At 38.8% G+C, this 22653-nt stretch overlaps 2 protein-coding genes across 3 annotated transcripts in view; one reads left to right on the forward strand and one right to left on the reverse strand.

The window, feature by feature from the left end:
• The window catches only part of AGPAT4 (1-acylglycerol-3-phosphate O-acyltransferase 4), a 1412466-nt gene extending 1405113 nt beyond the window's left edge, over nucleotides 1-7353 (reverse strand). For both annotated transcript variants that reach the window (XM_027551994.1, XM_027551996.1), the window contains exon 1: nucleotides 7233-7353. In XM_027551994.1, coding sequence (XP_027407795.1) covers nucleotides 7233-7239 — 7 coding nt within the window. In that variant the 5' untranslated portion in view covers nucleotides 7240-7353. The remainder of the gene's footprint in view (nucleotides 1-7232) is intronic.
• A 210-nt stretch (nucleotides 7354-7563) lies between these two features.
• PACRG (parkin coregulated) overlaps nucleotides 7564-22653 on the forward strand; it is a 531079-nt gene continuing 515989 nt past the window's right edge. The window contains exon 1 of the mRNA XM_027551999.1: nucleotides 7564-7968. Coding sequence (XP_027407800.1) covers nucleotides 7813-7968 — 156 coding nt within the window. The 5' untranslated portion in view covers nucleotides 7564-7812. The remainder of the gene's footprint in view (nucleotides 7969-22653) is intronic.

Below are 22653 nucleotides of genomic sequence, written 5' to 3' on the forward strand. Positions count from 1 at the left end.
AATTAGTTCTATACATATTTTAATCAATGATACATCTATCCTGTCCTTAAGCCTAGGTTTATAACACTGCATTTTGTTCTATTTCCAAAATACTTGCATGCTTAATGCTGAAGATCTGAAAAAACACAGAAAACCATAATAAAAAAAAAAATCCCAGACGCAAGGTAATAATTTTGAGGTACACATCCCAGGATTTTTACATATATAAATGGCACCTAATGCTACAGTTTTCATTTATGGTAAGAAAGTTCTTACACTAATTTACAAAAAAATCTTTTTTAACTATCAAAGAATTTGCAAATATTTATCAGTCTTAGATCATTAATGTTAATCATCCTGTTATCATCATTTGTTGAGAACAAAAAAACAATCATGTCATCCCAGAAACCAGACCTCAAGTGGCATTTCCACCTTCCTCTAACTTTACAGGCATAGCTTGTATTCTACTGAGGATAAAATGATTGAATTGGGTACAGAAGTCAGAAGAGATATCTAATAAATTTATACATGAATAACTGTGACAACCATAGCTGGACTTAGCAGAGAAGCTCTTTATGTGTTAGACCCCAATACAAGTAATTCCAGAACTTCCCCTCAATCCCTCCCCTCCAGCAGAGTTATGAAATGTGCTGCCGCATGGCACAGTGCCCAACACGGCCAGTGTATGATGGCGAGGACACAGACCCAGCGTGAACCTCCAGCATCATACACTGTGAATAAGATGATTTCATGCCTTTCTTGAAATCAAGCTGATGGAGAAAAGAAAATCAACACACTTGATAAGAAACTCTGCAAGCAGTAAGCAAAAAACAAACGCATACGCACACACACACACACACACACGCGCGCGCGGGAAATAAAAAAGAAGAAAACCCTAGAAAGGACCACAATAAAGGAAGAAATTCCCTTACCTACCAGTAACTGGGCATGTCACCAGTTCCTCAATGAACAATAGTAGGAAGTAAATGTCAGACCTCCACTATATACACTATATACTACTTCCTGTTTATATCATGTAACTCTGTCCAAACTGACTGCACAGTGAAACACATACAATTCCCACCCACCACTGTGAATTCAGGCAATCATTTAAAAACATCTTTCCGTAGTGTCACACACATAACCAGACTTAGTGGGTGCCAACTGACGTGTGCAGTCCACATCTGCTTGTGATCCGCATCCCGGAAAGGCAGCAACTCAGAAAAGGCTGCCCCAGTTGTGCTTAAACCTGAACCTCTCACTCCATAAGGACTCACCAGGGAACTGGAAAGGACTTCAGGCCAGAGTTCAAGGGCAGAGAGAAGACTGAGAGAATGAATTATTGTTCTTGAGACTTTATATTTCTCCAGACAGGTAAGCCTAACTCCTGTCCTATCCTCAAGCCAGCTCAAGGTTCTTCACTCCCCAAAACTCTTGACTCAAGGGAAGAAAACGTAATCAGGACCATATTACCCTGAAAGCAAAGTGCAGAGGCTGGGCCTATGAGTAGTTGAGTTTTACTGCAGACAACTCCCGAGAGAGAGAGAGAGAGAGAGAGAGAGAGAGAGAGAGAAAGAGAGAGAGAGAGAGAGAGAGTGTGTCCAGGGGAGGAGCCACAGCAGGGCTGGTCTCTTTAGTCACACGATTCCTGACACAACCCTCAGGAACACTTGTATAACCAGCCAAGCCCCGTGGAAAGCCCAGAGGCAAGCAAGGAAAGAGCTCACCTCTTTAATTAGTCAGACAGCAGCTGCTTCTGTGAGCTCTGACAGAATCAAAGAACGTGGGGAAGAAGAAAATGAGGGGAGTACAAATGGATGATAAAAGCCAAGGTTTTCCTCAGAAACACACACATCCCAAACCTCGTCCTCTTTCTCCACGTTATTAATAACAAGGTGAATCTCGGGTGTCTCTTTCCTTTCTTCCCATATTCTGGAAAATGAATCTACTCTGAACAATAAGCTTAAAAAATGATTATATAGTTGCAGAGGGGTTCATCTCAGGTGATGGTATTTACACATTGAAACTTCATAGGGATAACTGGCGCATTCATCAATTACAGGGATAAATAAAGAACATGTTTCAACTGGAACACTAATATTAGTTTCCTAATCACTACTATTTTCCTCTCCTAATTTGATAAGGTGGGGGTTTAAGGGACAGGGAAGGTTTGTATATACTGTATATAGAGATTTTTCTCTCTCTGATGCTCAAGTCTCTAATGTTATCCTTTATGGGGAACCCTATTCAAATCTTACAGTAAGAGTCAACTCGATAAATCATCAAGAACTCATCAATACTCTTAAAAATACAAATGTCCGAAGGTGGTCTCAATACATGGGCCAAGCATATAAGTAAATAAGGCTGGAAGGTGAGCTGCAACATAAATCAATGTCTTTAATATCACAAAACTTAAGAGAGGAGCCATTCAGATTACTACAAAGAAGCATTTAAAATGAGCTCATTAAATTCAAATTAAAACAGAAACACTATATAAGCAATGGACCACAATTAACAGCTGAAGAAACAGCAGGTAAGAAACAATTTCCATTGATCAAAAAAATAAAAACTAACAGAATAAAGTATTCTGCACTGAAATGGTTTTCATGAATATGAAACACTATCAAGTAAGAACTTTTTTTCTGAATTTTCAAAGAGGTTTGGAGGTGGAAATGGATTTGCATATCTTAATACAAAGGGCTTTCACTGAATCATTTTCAAGCAATGAAGCCAGGAGGTTTAAAAAAAAAAAAATGCAGACTTCAAAAAACCCTTAGAAATAGTTCCAAAGTTGAAAAGGGCACAGAGTCATCATTTTGGAGTCTTTGGAACCAAAGAAGAACTGTACATAATTACAAGAAATCTATGCAAAAATGGAGAACTTTTTTTGTGACACAATTGTACATCATCATCAACAGCTTTCAGCCTACTTTGGGGACTGAGATATAGGGTTGCTTCTCATCTAAAATTATTGAAATGGCAAAGCAAGAGACAATACACAGTATATTTAACTGAAATATAAATTCTGAGGCTTTAAAATTCACTATATACAAGCTTTGAAACTCATATGCAGACTTGTGGTCAAACAGTACAGTTAGACCGTACATTCATGATGGCTTTTTTTCCTCTATTTTTTTGTTTACTCATGTATCCCTGGCACCCAGAACAGTACTGGGCACACAGTAGATACTCAATTACTGAATCTGCTTTCATGGAAATAAAGCACGATAAAGTGAGAAGTGAAGGGGTTTTCTTCTTAAATTCATTTGAAAAATTAAAATATATTGTTTCTCATCTATCAGAAAGGCAATAATATTTTACGCTACACGGGGGGAATGTGGACACGCACAAATGCTGTTGGTGCAGGCAGGGACACACAGACAGTTGGGCACTTCGTGCACTGTTTAAAAGCAGTAAGTTTAGGGTGGGGACGAGGCAGTGAGAGAGGGCAAACCCCGTAGGTGCTTTGCTGTGGAAAGTTGGGTCAGTTCTGGGGAGGATGTCTTTTTGTCATTTCTCCAGCTCACAGGAGTAGGATAGCTCTTTGCTGCCTTGCTATGGTGGACAGAAGTGTAAAACGGTGATTTCTTTTAAACAATTTGGAAATACCTAGCAAAATTCACAATCTACGAATCTTTCTTTTTTATATGTACTTATTTATTTGGCTGTGCTGGGTTTCAGTGCGGCACGTGGGATCCTTGGTCTTCACTGAGGCATACCGCGTGTGAGATTTAGTTCCTTGACCAGGGATGGAACCCAGGCACCCTGCACTGGGAATGCGGAGTCTTAGCCACTGGACCACCAGGGAAGTCCCTCTACAAACCTTTTAACTAGAAAATCCACTCAGAGATTGTAATAGTTTTACTTTACATATAAGCTTACATATGCAAATAAAGTCATATGGACACAAACACTCCTAATGATAGCAACTATCTGTAAACCTACTGTATGCTCATTTATTGGAGACTATCTACAGAATTTATGTACATCCATTAAATACTAGACAGGAATAACTGTAGGGTCGATCTGCACACGCAGATTCATAAGTTTTCTAAGAGATGTTAAGTTAAACAAAGTACAAAAAAGGTTGTTCGAATTATTTTTTTTTTTGATCACTAAAAATCATTTTTAAGACATTGAGTCTGAATTTCAATATTGGCAACATAATTATATATATGTATTTCCATGTACTTTAGGGCTTCCCTGGTGGCTCAGTGGTAAAGAACCCACCTGCACTGCAGGATCCGAGGAGACCTGGATTCAAATCCTGGGTCAGGAAGATCCCCTGGAGGACAGCAGGGCAATTGACTCCAGTATTCCTGCCTGGAGAATCCCATGGACAGAGGAGCCTGGAGGGCTACAGTCCATGGGGCCACAAAGAGTCCGATAGGACTGAAGTGACTTAGCACGCACACACTCCTGTACTAGGTGTACATGAATACATCTGATACTACTGAAATACCTAAATTTAGTTCAATACAACAGACATATAGGATACCACAAATGTCACTATTAAAACTCAGTTTTAAACACAAAACATTGTTAATTTTAAAAGGGTGAAATATAATTTTAAGAGAAATGCCAAAATTTATATTTTATTCTTAGTTGAATTTTCTTAAGCTTTTTATTCTGGTTTATATTATCTTAAAGTCCTCTCCATATTCCTCAAAAAAAAATAATTTTTCACCTACTTAAGTTGTTTCTGTAGCTATCTGAGTCAGGGCATTAAACATATTAGTAATAATCTAACTGGGACATGTAGTACTTTTGAAACAGTCTCTGTGACAAGAAAGAATCTTGAGTTTTGAGAAGGTAAGGGAAGATAATTTTATTGGTAGTGAGAAAATCAATTGCCGTGGGAGTCCCCCACGCACCCCCATTTCCTCCTGCGGGGATTCTTCCTGACCCAGGGATCGAGCCCACATCTCGTGTCCTCTGCATTGGCAGGCAGATTGTTTACCACTAGCACCACCTGAGTAGCACACATGTCTTTAAACAAAAAATAAAATCATCCCCATAGATATATATTAGTGTATATTTTTAATCTTCTGTACATCACTGGATATAGACTATAATGCCTTTCCTGGCTCCAAAGTTTAATCAGAAATGGAAACACAACACTCCAAGACCTTCCTTCAATTGCTCCCACTTTCACTTACCTTTGGCATTATTCAACATAACCAAGTCCAAAATTAAGATTTTTATTACAATATACCCACTGACAGAATTAGGCAATGCAACTAGTTGAGTACAGAATAATATATTGTACATTATCCACATGGTTTTAACACATGAAGTATTTTTCTCAGGAGAGTACATGGATTTAATTATTTATGTTATACTTATTTGCACTGGGTAAAGCAATAGCTGGAGTATGAGAAACAGCACTTTAGACACCACCTTATATTCTCCATGGCACTACCAGTTACGAATAAATGTCGAATCTTCCTTCCTGTGTCCCTAAACCCCAAACTAAACTGCCTAAATTAGTTCACGCAAACAAAATTATTTATATAATCATCTGTTAGAGAACAAGTCAGAATTAACTGATGGCTTTTAGATCTTAAATTCTTGCCTTTACATAGCTTTGCATGTGTGGGTGCTAGGTTGCTGCAGTCGTATCCAACTCTTTGCGACCATATGGACTGTAGCCCACCAGGCTCCTTTGTCCATGGGATTCTCCAGGCATGAATACTGGAGTGAGTTTCCATGCCCTCCTCCAGGAGACCTTCCCAAGCCACGGATAGAACCTGTGTCTCTTATATCTCCTCCTGCACAGAGAGTCGGGTTCTTTACCACTTAGTACCACTGGGGAAGCCCCTATATAGGTTTACTGTAAATTTATTTCTTTTAGAATTATCCACGTATCAGATTATGTTGAATTAAAATCCGTACAACTGTCTTCAAGACAAGGTGTAGACTATTTTTTCCCTGTAAAATATGGACAGCATGAATTTTGGAAATTTTCATATTTTTCTGATTTAGTTTAGATTTGTGTTAGAAAATGAATCTTGTGTAATTGTCACCTAAAAAGGCTCAAAATATTCACAAAAAGTTATATATTTTTCTTAATTAGATAACCCATTCATCAGAAACCACATCATGTTAGAAAAGTAGGAAAAACTGGACAACATCCTTAGGTTTTACATTGTTGCAAACGGTGTCAGTTAGCTGGCATATTCCTCCTAGTGTTGGATAGAACGTTTCCGATTTTAACATTAGTCTAATAACTAACTGATGTAAGAAGAGTTTATCAGTATGTAAAAACTTACATACTTTTTAAAAATCACCTTCCATCATTGAGGCAATCAAAAGTGCTTTAAGCACACCCAGTCAAGAGTAATTCCCTCTACCCCCCAAAAAACTCACCAAACCAATTAACACACAGTCTAGAGGAAATCTGTCATAATAAACTCCCCAAGGAGTAATGTTTTGTAATCACACAGTACATTCCACTAATTTTCAGAGATAAACCTTTAATTTTTGGCTTAACAATCCTGGAAAAGGGGGACTTTTCCAGTCTTCTTCACTACAGTGTTTACAAGCAATTCTAACAGCCACCTCCAAAGCTTTATTCACAAAAATGCAGCTAGGTCATTCTGTATATATATATACACATAGAGAGAGAGAGAGAGAGAAGGTTTTTGCATAATGAATAGTAAATTCATTATGCTGGAAGTTTTACTCCTTGCTATCATTCACTATTAATTATTCTTTCATCTCAGACCTCCAAAGAGATTATCTAGAAGACAAAAATTCAAGAGCGAAAGAAGTTCAAATCCACCTGCGGGAATTTGTTTTGACCTCAAGCACCATCACCAGGCACCGGTCTACCAATTTAGCGCTTCGCTAGGGTTTCCCTTCAAGAGTTCCCCGGACAGCGTGGGTCCCCTCCGTCCTCAGCGGGAAGACAGCCCCCCAAGGCGCCCCGAGTTGGCGCGGGAAGAAGGGCTTCCCCACGGACGCCCGCGCTGGAGCGGGCGGTGCGCTCGCCCAGGGCCCGCAGGACTCAGCCTTCTCCTCAGGGGCACCCCCGGGCGAAGGCGTCTCCGGGGGAAGCCTGGCAGGGCGGGCGCGGGCGGGGCTTGGGACAGAGACACACACGTCTTCTCGGGGAGCCGGCGGCGCGGGCTGAGGGGAGCGCGGACACCGCCACCCGCCACTGACAGCGGGCACCCGCGGGGGGGGGGGGGGTCCCCGCCGGGCGGGGCGGCGCGGCGCAGAGACGCTGTACCTGGCAGGTACCCACGTACCTATCATGGCCACTGGGCAGGCGGCCCGCCAGGCGAGCAGGGTCCCACTCGCACCCGGGCGCCCACCTGCGCCTCACACGAGCTGCGCTCCGGGGTTAAATCTTTCGGGACGCCCCTCCCCCTCTTCCCCCCGGCGCCCCGGCCCTCGGAACGCGCACGCGCAAACGGCGTGCCGCCCGCAGCCTTCTGGGAGTCGTAGTTTTCACTCGTTAAGTACTGCCTCGGGTCTGTCGCCACCCGCCGCCCGCCCTTCCGGCCTGAGGCCCAGGAAATATTACGTCACCGGGAGGCGGGGCCATCCGGCCTCAGTGTTGACGCGTCGCTTAGCAACCGGGAGGGTTACCTTTGGAAGCTCGTGGCAGCTCTGGCCTCGGCCCTGCCCTCTTCCCGCCCCTCCCCTCCCCTCAACTCCCGGCACCTAGGAGCTGCCAAACACCTGGATCGACCACTGCTACGAAGGGGTTGAATTTCTATCATTAACGCGCCTTTTTCCATTTTTTTCCCCCGACCTCCTCACATCCATAAATCTCACTGACTCTTTTACTACACGTTGTATGAGAACAAGACATTTTCTAGGAAGATGGTGGCAGAAAAAGAGACCCTGAGCTTAAACAAATGCCCAGCCAAGCTGCCGACGAGGACCAAGCTCCTGGCACAGCAGCCGCTCCCGGTGCACCAGCCTCACTCCATGGTTTCTGAGGGCTTCACAGTCAAAGCCATGATGAAAAACTCAGTCGTAAGTGATCTTCCCGAATCGAATGCACTCGCTCCCAGTCAGGGGACCCCAGGTTGCAGAGACTGGCTGGCCCTAGGATGGATTCTGAGCCCATGTCCTGGGTGGTCTTCGCCCAAAATGGCAATTTATTCGGCCAGTAGCAGACGGTACCCAACAGAGTGTGGAGGTCCAGGCTAGGATGTTAAGAAGGGGTCTCGGGCAACTGATGTACTGTGCCCGTTTCTAAGCACCTTCCTAATAACTCCGGGTTATTAGGAAGGTGCTAAGAATAACTAGCACCTTAGAATAACTCTAGACCACCTGAATTTATCCTTCAGCTATATACACAAAGAAAGATCCCCTTTACTTATTGATTCCTAAACTAGCCTCACTGAGAAAAGCGCCTTAATGGAAGAAGAGGGCTTAGAAATCATGAACTCCCTTGCAAAATTTAACATTTCTGATGTACAACTGGGAACCTAAACTCATTAACAGTAAGAAATTTTATCAATTCAACCTAGACATTATAGGAATATCCTAGCATTTTTTCTAAGAAGATTCTCACAAAAATGCATGTTAAAGTACTGAGAAGCAACTTAATAAGAAGTCTGTTTCCAAGTAGATCTTTTAAACTTTTAATTTTAAAATTTCCAAGATTTGATGCTAGTACTTCTGACTATTAATACAATTCATATTTCATTTCTATTGTTTTGTGGTAGTAAAAATCCATTATTCTCAATACTATTAGGGGGGAAAGTTTAAACTGCACATGGAAGGTTTCAGTATATACATGACAGTTAAAAAAAAAAAAAAAAAAGCTTTAAATGTGTGCTACACCAGGTTTCACTACTGACTAAGCACCTGGCTGAGAGTGATATATTCAATAATAAATGCAGCTTTCAAATTTGTGTAATTTACACTCTGGGAGGATCTGACTTATTGTGTAGCAACTCATATGTTGAATGAAGAGCATTGCTTTCCAGTGTCACATTATTTGTTTCACATAAATGTTGCAAACTTAATACATTATTCCTAAACTACATCCTTAAAATATGCAAATGAAATAGATCACCTTTAGACCCAGAGGCCAGATTCCCACGTGGCTACACAAAATGAAATTCTGATTATTGGAATGTGTATCAGTTGCATTGCAATAATTATTCCCAGAAATAGACTAAAACTTTCTAAATAGGTGATCATGGGAGCCAAGATGATTAGTTTATCAGCAACAAAGAATACCATAACATTCAAGCTAATTATTTCTTTTTTTTCCTTCTACTCAGTATATATAATTTTAATGATTTTCCCAATGTTATGTTTCTTCAAAGACATGCACAAAATTGGTCAGATTCTTTTTTTTAGAAAAAGTATATGTATAATCGTGTTTATTTTTTAGAAACATAGCCTTTCACATAAAGTCATAATTCTGGAAAATCAAATATTTCAGTATTGTCAAATGTAACAAGACTCAAACAACAACACAAAAAACTGATTATGAAGCAGCCTTAATTATAAACAACTTATCTGAGGTACATTATCTTCTTGTCTCCATATACTTAAGGAAAATCCCTTAGTGTAATAATAATGTCTCCTCGGGGATCTTCTAAAGAGGATGCGTCATTCTTTCACTTCATTTAGTGGGAATCATAATTGTTAGATGAAAATATTGTCCATCCATCCATCCATTCATTCAATCAATGATAATTTTGTTTGTTTCTAAACCTAAGATCTTGCAAAGCACAGTTCTGGGGATTTGTGATCAGCAAAACAAAGCCCCAGTCCTTAAAACTCCAAGGAAAGCCACCACTAACAACAATGGACAGGTCTTGACAAAAGAAGGACACTTTATGTATCCTAACTTCAGTGGTTCAAGAAATACAACCTTTCCTCTTCATAGCCAATATTTACATTTCAACATTTCTCTTGAAATGTCAGCAGTATAGGCCCTTTTGCATTATATAGTCTATTGGGATTTCCCAGGCAAGGATACTAGAGTGGACTGCCATTTCCTAGGCCAGGGAATCTTCCCAACCCAGGGATTGAACCTGCATCTCCTGCATTGGCAGGTGGATTCTTTACCACTGAGTCACCTGGGAAGCATATGGTCAAAACACCCTTCTTTCTTAAGGTTTATTTCTGTTCAGAAAATAACACGCTGATCCATAGCTTTTCGTGAATCCAACTCCTTGTTCCACAAGTGAACCCAGAAATCACTTTTCTAGTGTTAGGACTTGCCATCAGTTCCCTCTTTCCAGTACTCACTAATTAAATAGGCCTTCACTCCAGAGCACTTCCACAAAAGATTTACAGAACTGTATCCTAAGGAGGTGTATGGAGACTTCCAGTGTATTTTGAGGGTGCTTCAGCAATACAAGCTTGATCATAGACAGATATGATCCTATGGGCTGTGCAAGCCCAAATGCTTAAACAGTTATAATCTATATATGTGAATGCAGAATTATTTACAAAACAATAATGAATGTGAATGGATAATTAAAATGGCATAAAACATGTAAAGCACGTAAAACAGTGTGTGGCACAGTCAGTGATCATTTGTTACCTAAGGACTGAAGGGCTGTGGGTGTGTGGATGTGTAGGGAGAAGGGCGTTAGAACAAAGGGAGCAACATAAGCAAAATCAAGCCAGGGAAGAGTTGCGATTTAATTTGGTGGAAGCAAATAAGAATAGTGGGAGATGAAATTAAACCTGTAGAATAGGGTTAGATCACAGAATGCCGTTTTTAATTAGCTTCTTATTAACATTATACATGTCCATTGTGAAACGTTTTAAGTGTCTTGGCTTAGTAAAGGAGGCTTCCCTGGTGGTTCAGTGGGGAAAGAGTCTGCCTGCAATGCAGGAGTCCTGGGTTGGGAAGATCCCCTGGAGAAGGAAACAGCAACCCACTCCAGTATTTTTGCCCGGGAAATCCCACGGATAGAGGAGCCTGGCAGGCTACAATACATGGGGTCTCAAGAGTAAAAGTTTCTCCTAGTTAAGATAATGGGGACATTTTTAACTTTTTTTATCACTAGTCCTCTTAAAATTTCAATGTTTTATTTTAAAGCTTTGCTTCATCTTAATTCATTTTGGTTTAAGAAGCAAGGTATAAATTTATTTTATTTTTCCAAATTGGTCAGCAGTTGTTTACATTAACTTTCACTTGTAGTTAAACTGAATTATATATAAAAATTATATATAAAATTATATATAAAAATCTTCCTGTTTAATTTGAATGATCTGTCACTGCTATATGTATATTAATCATAGTGGCTTTGTGCATGTTATAATATGTAATAGGGCTAGACATCTCTATTATATTTTGCTTTCCTAGCAATCCTATGAGGAGGCAGAGAAGACCTTTTTTCTTTCCATTTAGCATATAAATCTGACAATTTAATTTTTTGTTGTTGTGAGTCATCTCTTAAATGGCAGAATGAATGAATTCAAAGAATGAATGCTGTAATACTAGATTTTTCTAACTCAGGCCAGTCCTCTCTTGATCACTTTTTTATTGACTTTGGTGGATGCATAACATGCAAGTGGAAAATGCACACACATCACGTGATAAATATTAAACCAAACGTACTGGTGTAGCCAGAACCCAGATCAAGAAGCCTTACCAACACCACAGAACCCCTTCAGGACTTTCTAGTGGCTTAGCGGCCCAAATGCATCCCAAGTTAATCTTATCCCAACTGCTGTCCACAGATCTGTGCATGTATTCAAGGATCCTGCAGTGTGTGGTTGTCTTCTGTCTGGGGTGTGGGGTCACTGTTGTGAAATCCACCCACGTTACTGCGTATGATCATAGATCCTTCCTATGCATTTCTTTATATTATTTTCATGGGGGAGTATAACATAATTTATGGATCCATTTGTTTGTTGATGAATATTTCTGTGACTTCTAGGTCAAGACTTTTACAAATACTGCTACTAGGAAAATTCTAGTATTTTTTAATTGAGGTATAGTTGATGTACCGTTTTATGTAAGTTCCAGATGTACAACACAGTGGTTCACAATTTTTAAAGATTATACTGGCATGCTACAGTCCATGGGGTCTCAAAGAGTCGAACATAACAATTGAACAGCAGCATACTTCATTTATAACTATTGTAAAATATTGGCTGTATTCCCTGTGCTGTACAGTAAGCCCGTGTAGTTCACTTACTTTATCCATAGTAGCTGTGACTCTCAGTCACCTACCTCTATCTTGCTCATTCTCCCCTTCCTTCTCCCCACTGGTAATGACTGGTTTGTTCTCAATATCTGAGAGTCAGTTTCTTTTTTTTATTCGCTAGCTTGTTTTATATCTTATAGTCCATGTGTAACAGACAATATTCCATGTGATAACAGACAGTATTTGTCTTTGTCTGTCTGGCTGATTTTGCTAAGCATAGTATGTTCCTGATCCATCCATGCTGTTTCAAGTGGCAAAATTTCATCCTTTTTTTATGGCTGAGTAATAGTCTATTGTGGGCTTTTCTGATGGCTCAGTGGTAAAGAGTCTGCCTGCCAGAGCAGGAGAGGCGGGTTCAGTCCCTGGGTTGGAACAATCCCCTGGGGAAAGAAATGGCAACCTACTCCGGTGTTCTTGCCTGGAGAATTCCATGCACAGAGGAGCCTGGTGGGCTGTATAGTTCATAAAGTTGCAAGAGTCAGACATGACTAAACAAAATAGTAATCTCTTGTATATACTACCACATTTTTAAAATCCATTCATCTATTGATGGACAATTAGGTTGCTTCCATATCTTGGTAACTGTAAATAATTCAGCTATGAACATTGGGGTCATTCACTCACTAAGTCATGTCCAACTCTTTGAGACCCCATGGACTGCAATACACCGGGCTTCCCTGTCCTTCACTGTCTCCCTGGGTCTGTGCAAACATTTGTCCACTGAGTCAGTATACCACCCAACCATCTCTGCTCTGTCTCCCCCTTCTCCTCTTGCCTTCAATCTTTCTCAGCATCAGGGTCTTTTCTAATGAGTCAGCTCTTTGCATCAGGTGGCCAAACTATTGGAGCTTCAGCTTCAGCATCAGTCCTTCCAATGAATATTCAGAATTGATTTCCTTTAGCATTAGACTGGTTTGATCTCCTTGCTGTCCAAGGGAATCTCAAGTTCAATTCAGTTTAATCGCTCAGTCGTGTCCAACTCTTTGCAACCCCATGAACTGCAGCATGCCAGGCCTCCCTGTCCATCACCAACTCCCAGAGTCTACCCAAACCCATGTCCATCGAGTTGGTGATGCCATCCAACCATCTCATCCTCTGTTGTCCCCTTCTCCTCCTGCCCTCAATCTTTCCCAGCATCACGGTCTTTTCAAATGAGTCAGCTCTTTGCATCAGGTGGCCAAAGTATTGGAGTTTCAGCTTCAACATCAGTCCTTCCGATGAACACCCAGGGCTGATCTCCTTTAGGATGGACTGGTTGGATCTCCTTTCAGTCCAAGGGACTCACAAGAGTCTTCTCCAACACCACAGTTCAAAAGCATCAATTCTTCAGTGCTCAGCTTTCTTTATAGTCCAACTCTCACATCCATACATGACCACTGGAAAAACTATAGCCTTGACTCGACGGACCTTTGTTGGCAAAGTTATGTCTCTGCTTTTATAATATGCTGTCTAGGTTGCTCATATCTTTCCTTCCAAGGTGTAAGAGTCTTTTAATTTCATGGCTGCAATCACCATCTGCAGTGATTTTGGAGCTCAGAAAAATAAAGTCAGCCACTGTTTCCCCATCTATTTGCCATGAAGTGATGGGACTGGATGCCATGATCTTAGTTTTCTGAATGTTGAGCTTTAAGCCAACTTTTTCACACTCCTCTTTCACTTTCAAGAGGCTCTTTAGTTCTTCTTCACTTTCTGCCATAAGGGTGGTGTCATCCACATATTTGAGGTTATTGATATTTCTCCTGGCAATCTTGATCCCAGCTTGTGTTTCCTCCAGCCCAGTGTTTCTCATGATGTACTCTGCATATAAGTTAAATAAGCACAGTGACAATATACAGCCTTGACGTACTCTTTTTCCTAGTTGGAACCAGTCTGTTGTTCCATGTCCAGCTCTAACTGTTGCTTCCTGACCTGCATATAGGTTTCTCAAGAGGCAAGTCAGGTGGTCTGCTATTCCCATCTCAGAATTTGCCACAGTTTGTGGTGATCCACACAGTCAAAGACTTTGGCATAGTCAATAAAGCAGAAATAGATGTTTTTCTCGAACTCTCTTGATTTTTCCATGATCCAACGGATGTTGGCAGTTTGATCTCTGGTTCCTCTGCCTTTTCTAAAACCAGCTTGAACATCTGAAAGTTCACAGTTCACATACTGCTGAAGCCTGGCTTGGAGAATTTTGAGCATTACTTTACTAGCATGTGAGACGAGTGCAATTGTGCGGTAGTCTGAGCATTCTTTGGCATTGCCTTTCTTTGGGATTGGAATCTTAAGAGTCTTCTCCAACACCACAATTTGAAAGCATAAATTCTTCAGCACTCAGCCTTCTTTATGGTCTAACTCTCACATCCGTATATGACTACTGGAAAAACTATAGCTTTGACTAGATGGATATTTGTCAGCAAAATGATGTCTCTGCTTCTTAATACGCTGCCTAGGTTTGTCATAGTTTTTCTTCCAAGGAGCAAGCATCTTTTAATTTCATGGCTGCTGTCACTATACACCATGAGTTAGTATGTTTATTTCCTTCAGATATACCCTCAGGGATGGGCTTGTGGGGTCATATGGTATTTCTAGATTTAGTTCTTTGATGAATCTCTGCACAGTTTTCCACAGGGGCTACACCAATTTACATTTTCACCAACAGCATACAAGTTTTCCTTTCTCCACCTCCTCATCAGCACTAATTATTTATGGTCTTTCAGATGATAACCAGTCTGACAGGCATAAGATGATATCTAATTGTGGTTTTGATTTGCATTTTTATGATGATTAACAATGTTGAGCATCTTTTCATGTCCCTTTTCAACATCCGTATGCATGTCTTCTTCAGAAAAATCTCTATTCAGTTTTGCCCATTTTTAAATTGGGTAAGTTTGCTAAAATATAATGCTAAGTCAAATGTTACATTTTCTATGTAATGTATGTCAAATGTTACATTTTCTATATTTTCTTGTAGAATTGTATGGTTTCTAGTCTTATATTTAGGTCTTTAAGCCATTTTAAATTGATTTTTGTACATGTGGAAGAAAATATGCTAATTTCATTTTTTTCTGCATATAACTGTCCAGTTTTCCAAGCACCACTTATTGAAGAGACTGTCTTTTCCCCATTGTACATCTTGCCTTCTTTGTGGTAGATCAATTGACCATAAGTGTATAGGTTTTTTTCTGGGTAGTCTATTTTTTTCTATGTATCTATGTGTTTTTGTTTTTACCAGTGTTGTACTGTTTTAATTATTGTAGCTTTGTAGTTAGTATGAAATCAGAGAGCATAATACCTCCAGCTCTGTTCTTCTTTCTAGTACAGATTTTTGGAGAGTATATTTATGAATGTCCAGGTTACTGCATCCTAGGGTATGAATATATTTCCTTTAGTAACTATATTAAAACTATTTTCTAAATTGATTTTTCAAATTTAAACTCCTGGCCAGCTCTGTATAAGAGTACCATTTGCTCTATAATATCATCAATAATTACTATTTTATTTTGTATTTTAGGTATTCTAGTGGGTATGTAATGTTACCGTGATTTAATATTCATTTTTACTCTAATGGAGTTTAAAACTTTTTAATTATTTATTGGCTATTTGATTCTCTTTTGTGAAGTGCCTTTCTATACTTTTGCCTGTTTTTCTTTTGGCTTTATTCGGTGTATTTATCTGTAATGATCCTTATTCTTCATGTTTTATTCTAAATGATATAATAATGCCTGGAGGAGGACATGGTAATCCAAATGATATAAAGCAGTTGTCAAATACATATATTTTAAGTATAGTTTCCCCACTGGTGAGTTTCCTTTTCATTCTCTTATTGGTGACTTTCACCCTTCTATTTTTAAAATATATGTTTTTGAGAAAAAAATGATCATTAACAGCTTTATGTATTTATTTATAATATTTTCCTAATCAGTTTCAATAGCTTTATAATGAGATACATATACATTGAGACAAAAGCCTTTGAAAGTAAATTGGAGTGATTAGAAACAAAATAGACAAAACAATAGTGAAACAATGAAGTAAAATGTAATTAAAGTAGAAAGCTTGAACTTAAGAAAAGGGGGATCAATTTTTTCATTCATAAGGGTCAGTATATTTATTGATTGATGGTCAGATTTCCTTCTGAGCTTCTTGGCATCTGCTGCTGAGAGGGGAACCTTATACACTTTTCGTTATCACAAAAGAAGTAGCTGGTCAATCCCTGTAGGGCATTCTGCCTTTCTCTACACCGAGTTTTCAGGGAAATTCACCTGGTAGCATTTTAAATATATGCAACACACCATACCTACATTTTTATTTCTTACATGAAATACACTGGTCAGTTTCACCCACAGATGAGTTCAGTGTAAGAGCGGGGTAGGTGACATTAAAATCTTTCTTGAGGAACTGGGTTTTGCATGAGACCAAACTCACATGGTACATGTGTGTAGACTTTTGGTGATCTGATCTGACCTGAGAACAGAATTCACAGTGCCTTCTGGAGAGTGTAGACTTTATTTTAGTTCTGGTTGTTCTCAGTTCATTTTATGACAGGAGCAAGACAGCTGCTGATTTTCTAAAGTGTCAGAGAGGAAGCGTGTGATGCTGTGAGACCTCAAGAGCCAAATGGCCTGAAAGAGGCTAGGTCTGAAAAGGCTTCTCAAAGAGGATCTTGTTTGGTGAGCTATAAAAGGTGAGGGGGACCCAGGGGAAGAGTTAGGGGCAGTCGGAAAAGGCTGAGACCAATCAGACCCAGCTTCCTGCTCGCTCAGTGTTCAGTCTTCATTTTATGCTTTCTTTTCCCCAAAGAATTATGTCGTAAATTCTATTCATTATGTGTATATCTAAAATTCTTTAAGTTGTTTATGTTTTATAGACTATATAAGCAAAGTATATATGACTTTATGAAAGTATAAATACATAATACACGTGTGTCTATATAGCTTACGTATTTACTTTGTATCATATATAATACTTTACATGAAGTTGTGTAATTGAAGATTATTTTTAACTTGCTAATATTTTACATGTCATCACAAACTTCTCTTGAGCATTTAAAAGACTTCATAAAATTCTGTTCTCTGAATGTGCCATCATTTCTTTAGTCATTCACTCAGGTTGCTTTCCGGTTTTTGCTGCTATACATGATGACAAAATTAATATTTCTAAATATTTTTTTCCATACTTTTAAATATCTCTTTGAAATATAAGTTCTGAAGTAGAATCACTGAATCGGAGTTCTCTGGAATCTGAAGACTCTGATGAAGGGTTGATGTAAACCCCTCGAACAAGGCTTGACTGCATCTGTGCTGCTCTTTATAGCCTGGGGCTTTTAAGTACACCAGCCCCGCCTGCCTTCCACCTTACCCACCTGCAGTGTGTTGAGGGGAAGCAATCTCTCAGTACCTCTGATACCCATTCATAATATATATTATTAATGGATTGGAAACATCTAAGGCTGTGGTTCACAGATTGCAAATTGTAATTACGTGTGTGTGTGTGTGTGCTGAATCGTGTCCAATGCTTAGTAACCCCATGGCCTGTACCCCCCAGGCTCCTCTGTCCATAGGATTCTCCAGGCAAGAATACTGGAGTGGATTACCATTTCCTTCTCCAGGAGATCTTCCCTACCCTGGGATCAAACCCTTGTCTTCTGTATTAGGCGGATTCTCTATCACTGAGGCACTGCGCGCCTGTAGTCACCTGATTTCTGGGTCCACACTCCACATTTTCAATTTAACTGTTCTAATTGTGTCAGGCATTATTTTATTGTTTAGTAAAGGTTCAGAGTGGAGAAGGCAATGGCACCCCACTCCAGTGTTCTTGCCTGGAGAATCCCAGGGACAGGGGAGCCTGGTGGGCTGCCGTCTATGGGGTCGCACAGAATCGGACACAACTGAAGCGACTTAGCAGCAGCAGCAGCAGCAGCAGCAGCAGTGGTTCAGATGGCTTTCCTCGTATCTCAGCTGATAAAGAATCTGCCTGCAATGCAGGAGAACCCAGTTTGACTCCTGGGTCAGAAAGATCCCCTGGAGAAGGGATAGGCTACCCACTCTAGTATTCTTGGGATTCCCTTGTGGCTCAGCTGGTAAAGAATCCGCCTGCAGTGTGGCAGACCTAAGTTCGATCCCTGGGTTGGGAAGATCCCCTGGAGAAGGATATGGCAATCCACTCCAGTATTCTTGCCTGGTGACTCCCCATGAAGAGAGGAGCCGCGGTGGGCTACAGACTGCAGGGTCACAAAGAGTCAGACACGACTGAGCGACTAAGCACAGCACCGCATGGAGGTTCAGAACTTACAGGGACATAGTATTATACTATTCAATTTTTCCAGACATTTATTAAGCAGTGTTATTCCCTGCTGATATGTTGTATAATTATACATAATACTCAGATATTTCAGAGAGAATTCTAACCAATGTATCAATTTAAAGTATTGTAACTCAGTGATATGTTTAGAAACTGGTGAAGCCAGTCTCTCCTAATGGTGCCAATCTGAGGGGCATGAAATTCTATCTTGTTTTGATTTAATTTTGCATTTCCTTGATGACTACTGATACATTTTCTTTTCATTGTTCATCTCTTTTCTTTTTTCCCTCAGTGATATGCATGTTTCTAGCCTTGCTCCCTTTTCCTTTTGGGTTGTCTGTCCTTTTCTTACTGATATATAGATGTTCTTTATATAATCTAAATATGGACCCAGCTTATTAGCTCCAAGTCTGTGACTTGTCATTATACTTTTTTTTTGCATTTTTCGATGAACAGAAATTGTAAATTTTAAGTATTTATATTTATCAGTTTCTCCCATTATTGTTTGTATATTTTCTGCCTAATTTCAGAAGTATTTTTGATCCTGATATATTGGTTTTTTGCACGTTTTATTCATAAAATGTTTACATACAGATTATAATTGCGTCACTAGATCATTTTTTGAGATGACAAGTAAGACTTTAATTTGATCTGTTCCATATGGAGCAAGACACCCATCCAGTACCTTTTATAAACAGTACCTGGCAACTCTCTGGTCTGTCCTGTTTATCTATTACTAAGCCAGCATCCCACTCACATTGTCTTAATCATTGTAGTTTCATAAATATTGATATTTAGTAAGGTGAATTCTCCAAATTGCTTTCATTCTATTTCACGTTCTTGGTCTCTTAACATCTATAATAATTTTAGAATAGGTTGTCAAGTTTTATGAAAATCATTTTCATAATAATGTGAATCAGCCATTAAGTATACATGGGTCCTTTCCCTTTTGAACTTCCTCCCAACCCCACCCAATCCCAACCCTCTAGATTGTCACGGAGTGCTGTGCTGAGCTCTCTGTATTACACAGCAGCTTCCCAGTAGGTATCTATTTGACATATGATGATAATGTATGCGTTTCAGTGCTACGCTCTCAATTCTTCCCGCCCTCTCCTTCCCCCGCTGTGTCCAAAGTCTGCTCTCTATGTCTGTGTCTCTATCTGTGCTCTACAAATACGTTCATCAGGCCAGTATCACTGATGAACATAGATGCGAAAATCCTGAAGAAAATACCAGCAAGCAGAATCCAGCAACACATTACAAGGATCATGCACCATGACGAAGTGGGGTTTGTCCCAGAGATGTTAGGATTCTTTCATATATGCAAATAAATCTGTGTGATATGACAGATGAGTAAATTGAAAGAGAAAAACTATTTGGGGGATTTTGATTAAATTATGTTGGATGCACAGTATAATTTGGGGGCAATCATAATCCATTCTTAATTTGCTAAGGGTTTTGAAAAAATTGTGAGTAGTATTGAATTTTATGAAAGATACTTTCTGTACTTATTGAGATGATCATAAGATTTTTCTTGTTAAGTCTATGACTGTTAATATAACAGTAATATCATCTGACATTCTAATATTAAATCATTCTTATATTTTTGTAAATTATGTAATTATGAAGTGTTCAGCTTAAAAAACAAGTATAAACTATTGACATCTCTTTCATTTAACAGGAAGCAAAAGAAACCTTCCCCATAACCCATAACAAGTTTCTTATATTTTATTATCCAAAACTAGGTATTAATGCCTTGGTAGTGTCTTAACTCAGTCTGACATAACAAAAATATCACAGACTGGGGGGACTTTAAAAACAGACATTTACTTCTCATAGTTCTGGAGGGTGGGAAGTCCGAGAGCAAGGTGCTGGCCATTTCAGTTCTTGGGGAAAGCTTCCTCCTGGCTTACAGATGGTCCTCTCCTCTGGGCATGCAGAGAGAGACTCTCCAATACTCTTACTAACTTGCTCATTCCACCCTAGAGTCCCCACTCTCATGATGTAATCTAACCCTAGTTACCTCTTAAAGGCTTCATTTCCAAACACCATCACCTTAGGGGTTAGGCCTTTAACATATGAATTTTGAGATATACTGATACTCAGTCACTGATAGGTGGGGAGATGGGACTGCTAAATTTCCCTGATCATTTGGGACTGGAGGAGGGGCCTTCTTCCTGGAAGAATAAATGATGCTAGAACATTTACTGCTAGAACAAATGATGTTTCTAGAAACTAAAGTAAAACTTTCCTTTAGGAAGAAATTAATTATGTGAACTACATTTTCATTCTGCAAAAAATAATTTATTGGATTTCAGTATGTTTTTCTTTTAATAGTGTGGATTTGAGAAATTATTTTCATTATAAAAATGAAAAATTATGTAGAGTTTGAAGAAAATATCTAAAAGAGAAAAAAGGTAGTAAATATCAAACCCCTTTTATTTTTTTTAATCACTCTTGAATTATTCCCCAAAAGCATCACTACATTCTTTTGAATAAAACTGTAGTCATTATATCATACAGATATTGTTAATATCTTCATTATATCCTCATTTGCTAATTTACGCCCTCTTTTTCTTTGTTTAGGTTTCCTTAAGGTTCATTATGCTCTTTGTTTCTCTCTTCATATACTGTCTTTTGAATTTATATACTAATTCTCTTGGTTTTGACAACAGATTTCTTATTTCCACTCTTGCATTTTCTTTTTCTGTATTTGTCTTATTATTAAAATGATATATAATTTTAGTTTAGCTTTCCTCTTTTATATGGTGGTTGTTTGTGAGAGATTATTTTCCCTGTTGGTTGGGGCTTTATAATTATGTTTTGATCATTATTTTTTTATTAGTAGATTTGTTGCTTCATGGTTTTATACTTTGGTTTCTACAGGTTTAGCTGTTTGAAATTTATTAAAGATATTTATTGGCCTAGAATAGGATCACTTTCTAGAAATGTTCTATGAAACTTGAGAAAAGACTTTTTTTGTCTATACTTATTTTGGATTGTTAATTCCAAATGATTTGTCTAAGAGCAGAAGATTAAAAAGTACATCTGTGTAAAAATATGGTTACTATTTAATGTTATGTTATGAGTGATAAGGATTAGGTCCATCTTAAAACAAATTCGAAATAGGCAATAAGTTTTGGTATTTGTTCCTGTTTTATTCTGTATTCCTACTTATTAGTCCACGAGGCAGCAATTTTTCCTAGGTTACCTAAATTCTTTGACGATTTGAAAAACATAACTAATCGCTAAAATCCATTTATATCATTAAACGTTTGTGGCCCTTGTAATTTTGATCAGTAAGGAGAAAAACACAAAAGAAAACAAGTTACAAACAAGAACCGGAAAATAATGGAGAAAAACCACGTCAGGATCCATTGTTTTGCTGCTCCTTAATCGTGCCAGAGGACCTAGCCAATTCCTGCTTTGCAGTTCTGAAAATGACGTAACCGAGGGATCTAGACTACCAGAACCTGTCTATAGTATTTTAATTATTTTATTTTCTGAAAAATACGTGTTTACATTTCAGTGTGTGTATTTCACATTTAAGTCCTTATAATGAGATTTTAGATAGAGGATTCAGGAAGATGTATTGGTTTTGCTTCTGCTCCCTGTAATTCCCTTAAGAGTTAAAAGTCCCGCTGTTACATTGACAACAGAGGTTTGGGGCAGTGCAGACTCATTACTGATCAGCAAACAGTGACCATGTTATGGGTGCGAAGCACACCAAAGTTTAATACATAGGGTGACCAGTGATCTTGTAGGACCTAGAAAGTGAGGCAAAAGACATTGAGATTGAATATTTGGGATACAACAACTCTGAAGCAAGTTTAAGATAATTCAGTTGGTCTCTCATAGAGAAGTGTTATGGTCAGACATTTACTTTTAAGTCTTCCATATACATTTAAGAATCATAACCTAAGCAAAAATTTCAGATATTATTATCCATGAATTTGCTTATTTACCAAAGTTACCATCATATAGGGAAAAGGATGTGAATTGATTTATTATAAATAATAATTGTTATATAAATAATTTATATTTCAGAAGTATCTTTCTAAAGCAATTCAAATTAATGTCATTGTTATAGCACAGAATAGAAAAAATATGATTATATAATAAATGCCAAATAAAATAATGAATATAGGATAGATCGTGGCTAGCTACCTTCCTTTTGTGGTTTTTAGTTAGAACAGAATCCACAGAGAAATATATTTCACAGATTGTCTATTCTAAACCAAATTATCTA

This window comes from Bos indicus x Bos taurus, chromosome 9, assembly GCF_003369695.1.
Source record: "Bos indicus x Bos taurus breed Angus x Brahman F1 hybrid chromosome 9, Bos_hybrid_MaternalHap_v2.0, whole genome shotgun sequence".
Classification (NCBI taxonomy): Eukaryota; Metazoa; Chordata; class Mammalia; order Artiodactyla; family Bovidae; genus Bos; species Bos indicus x Bos taurus.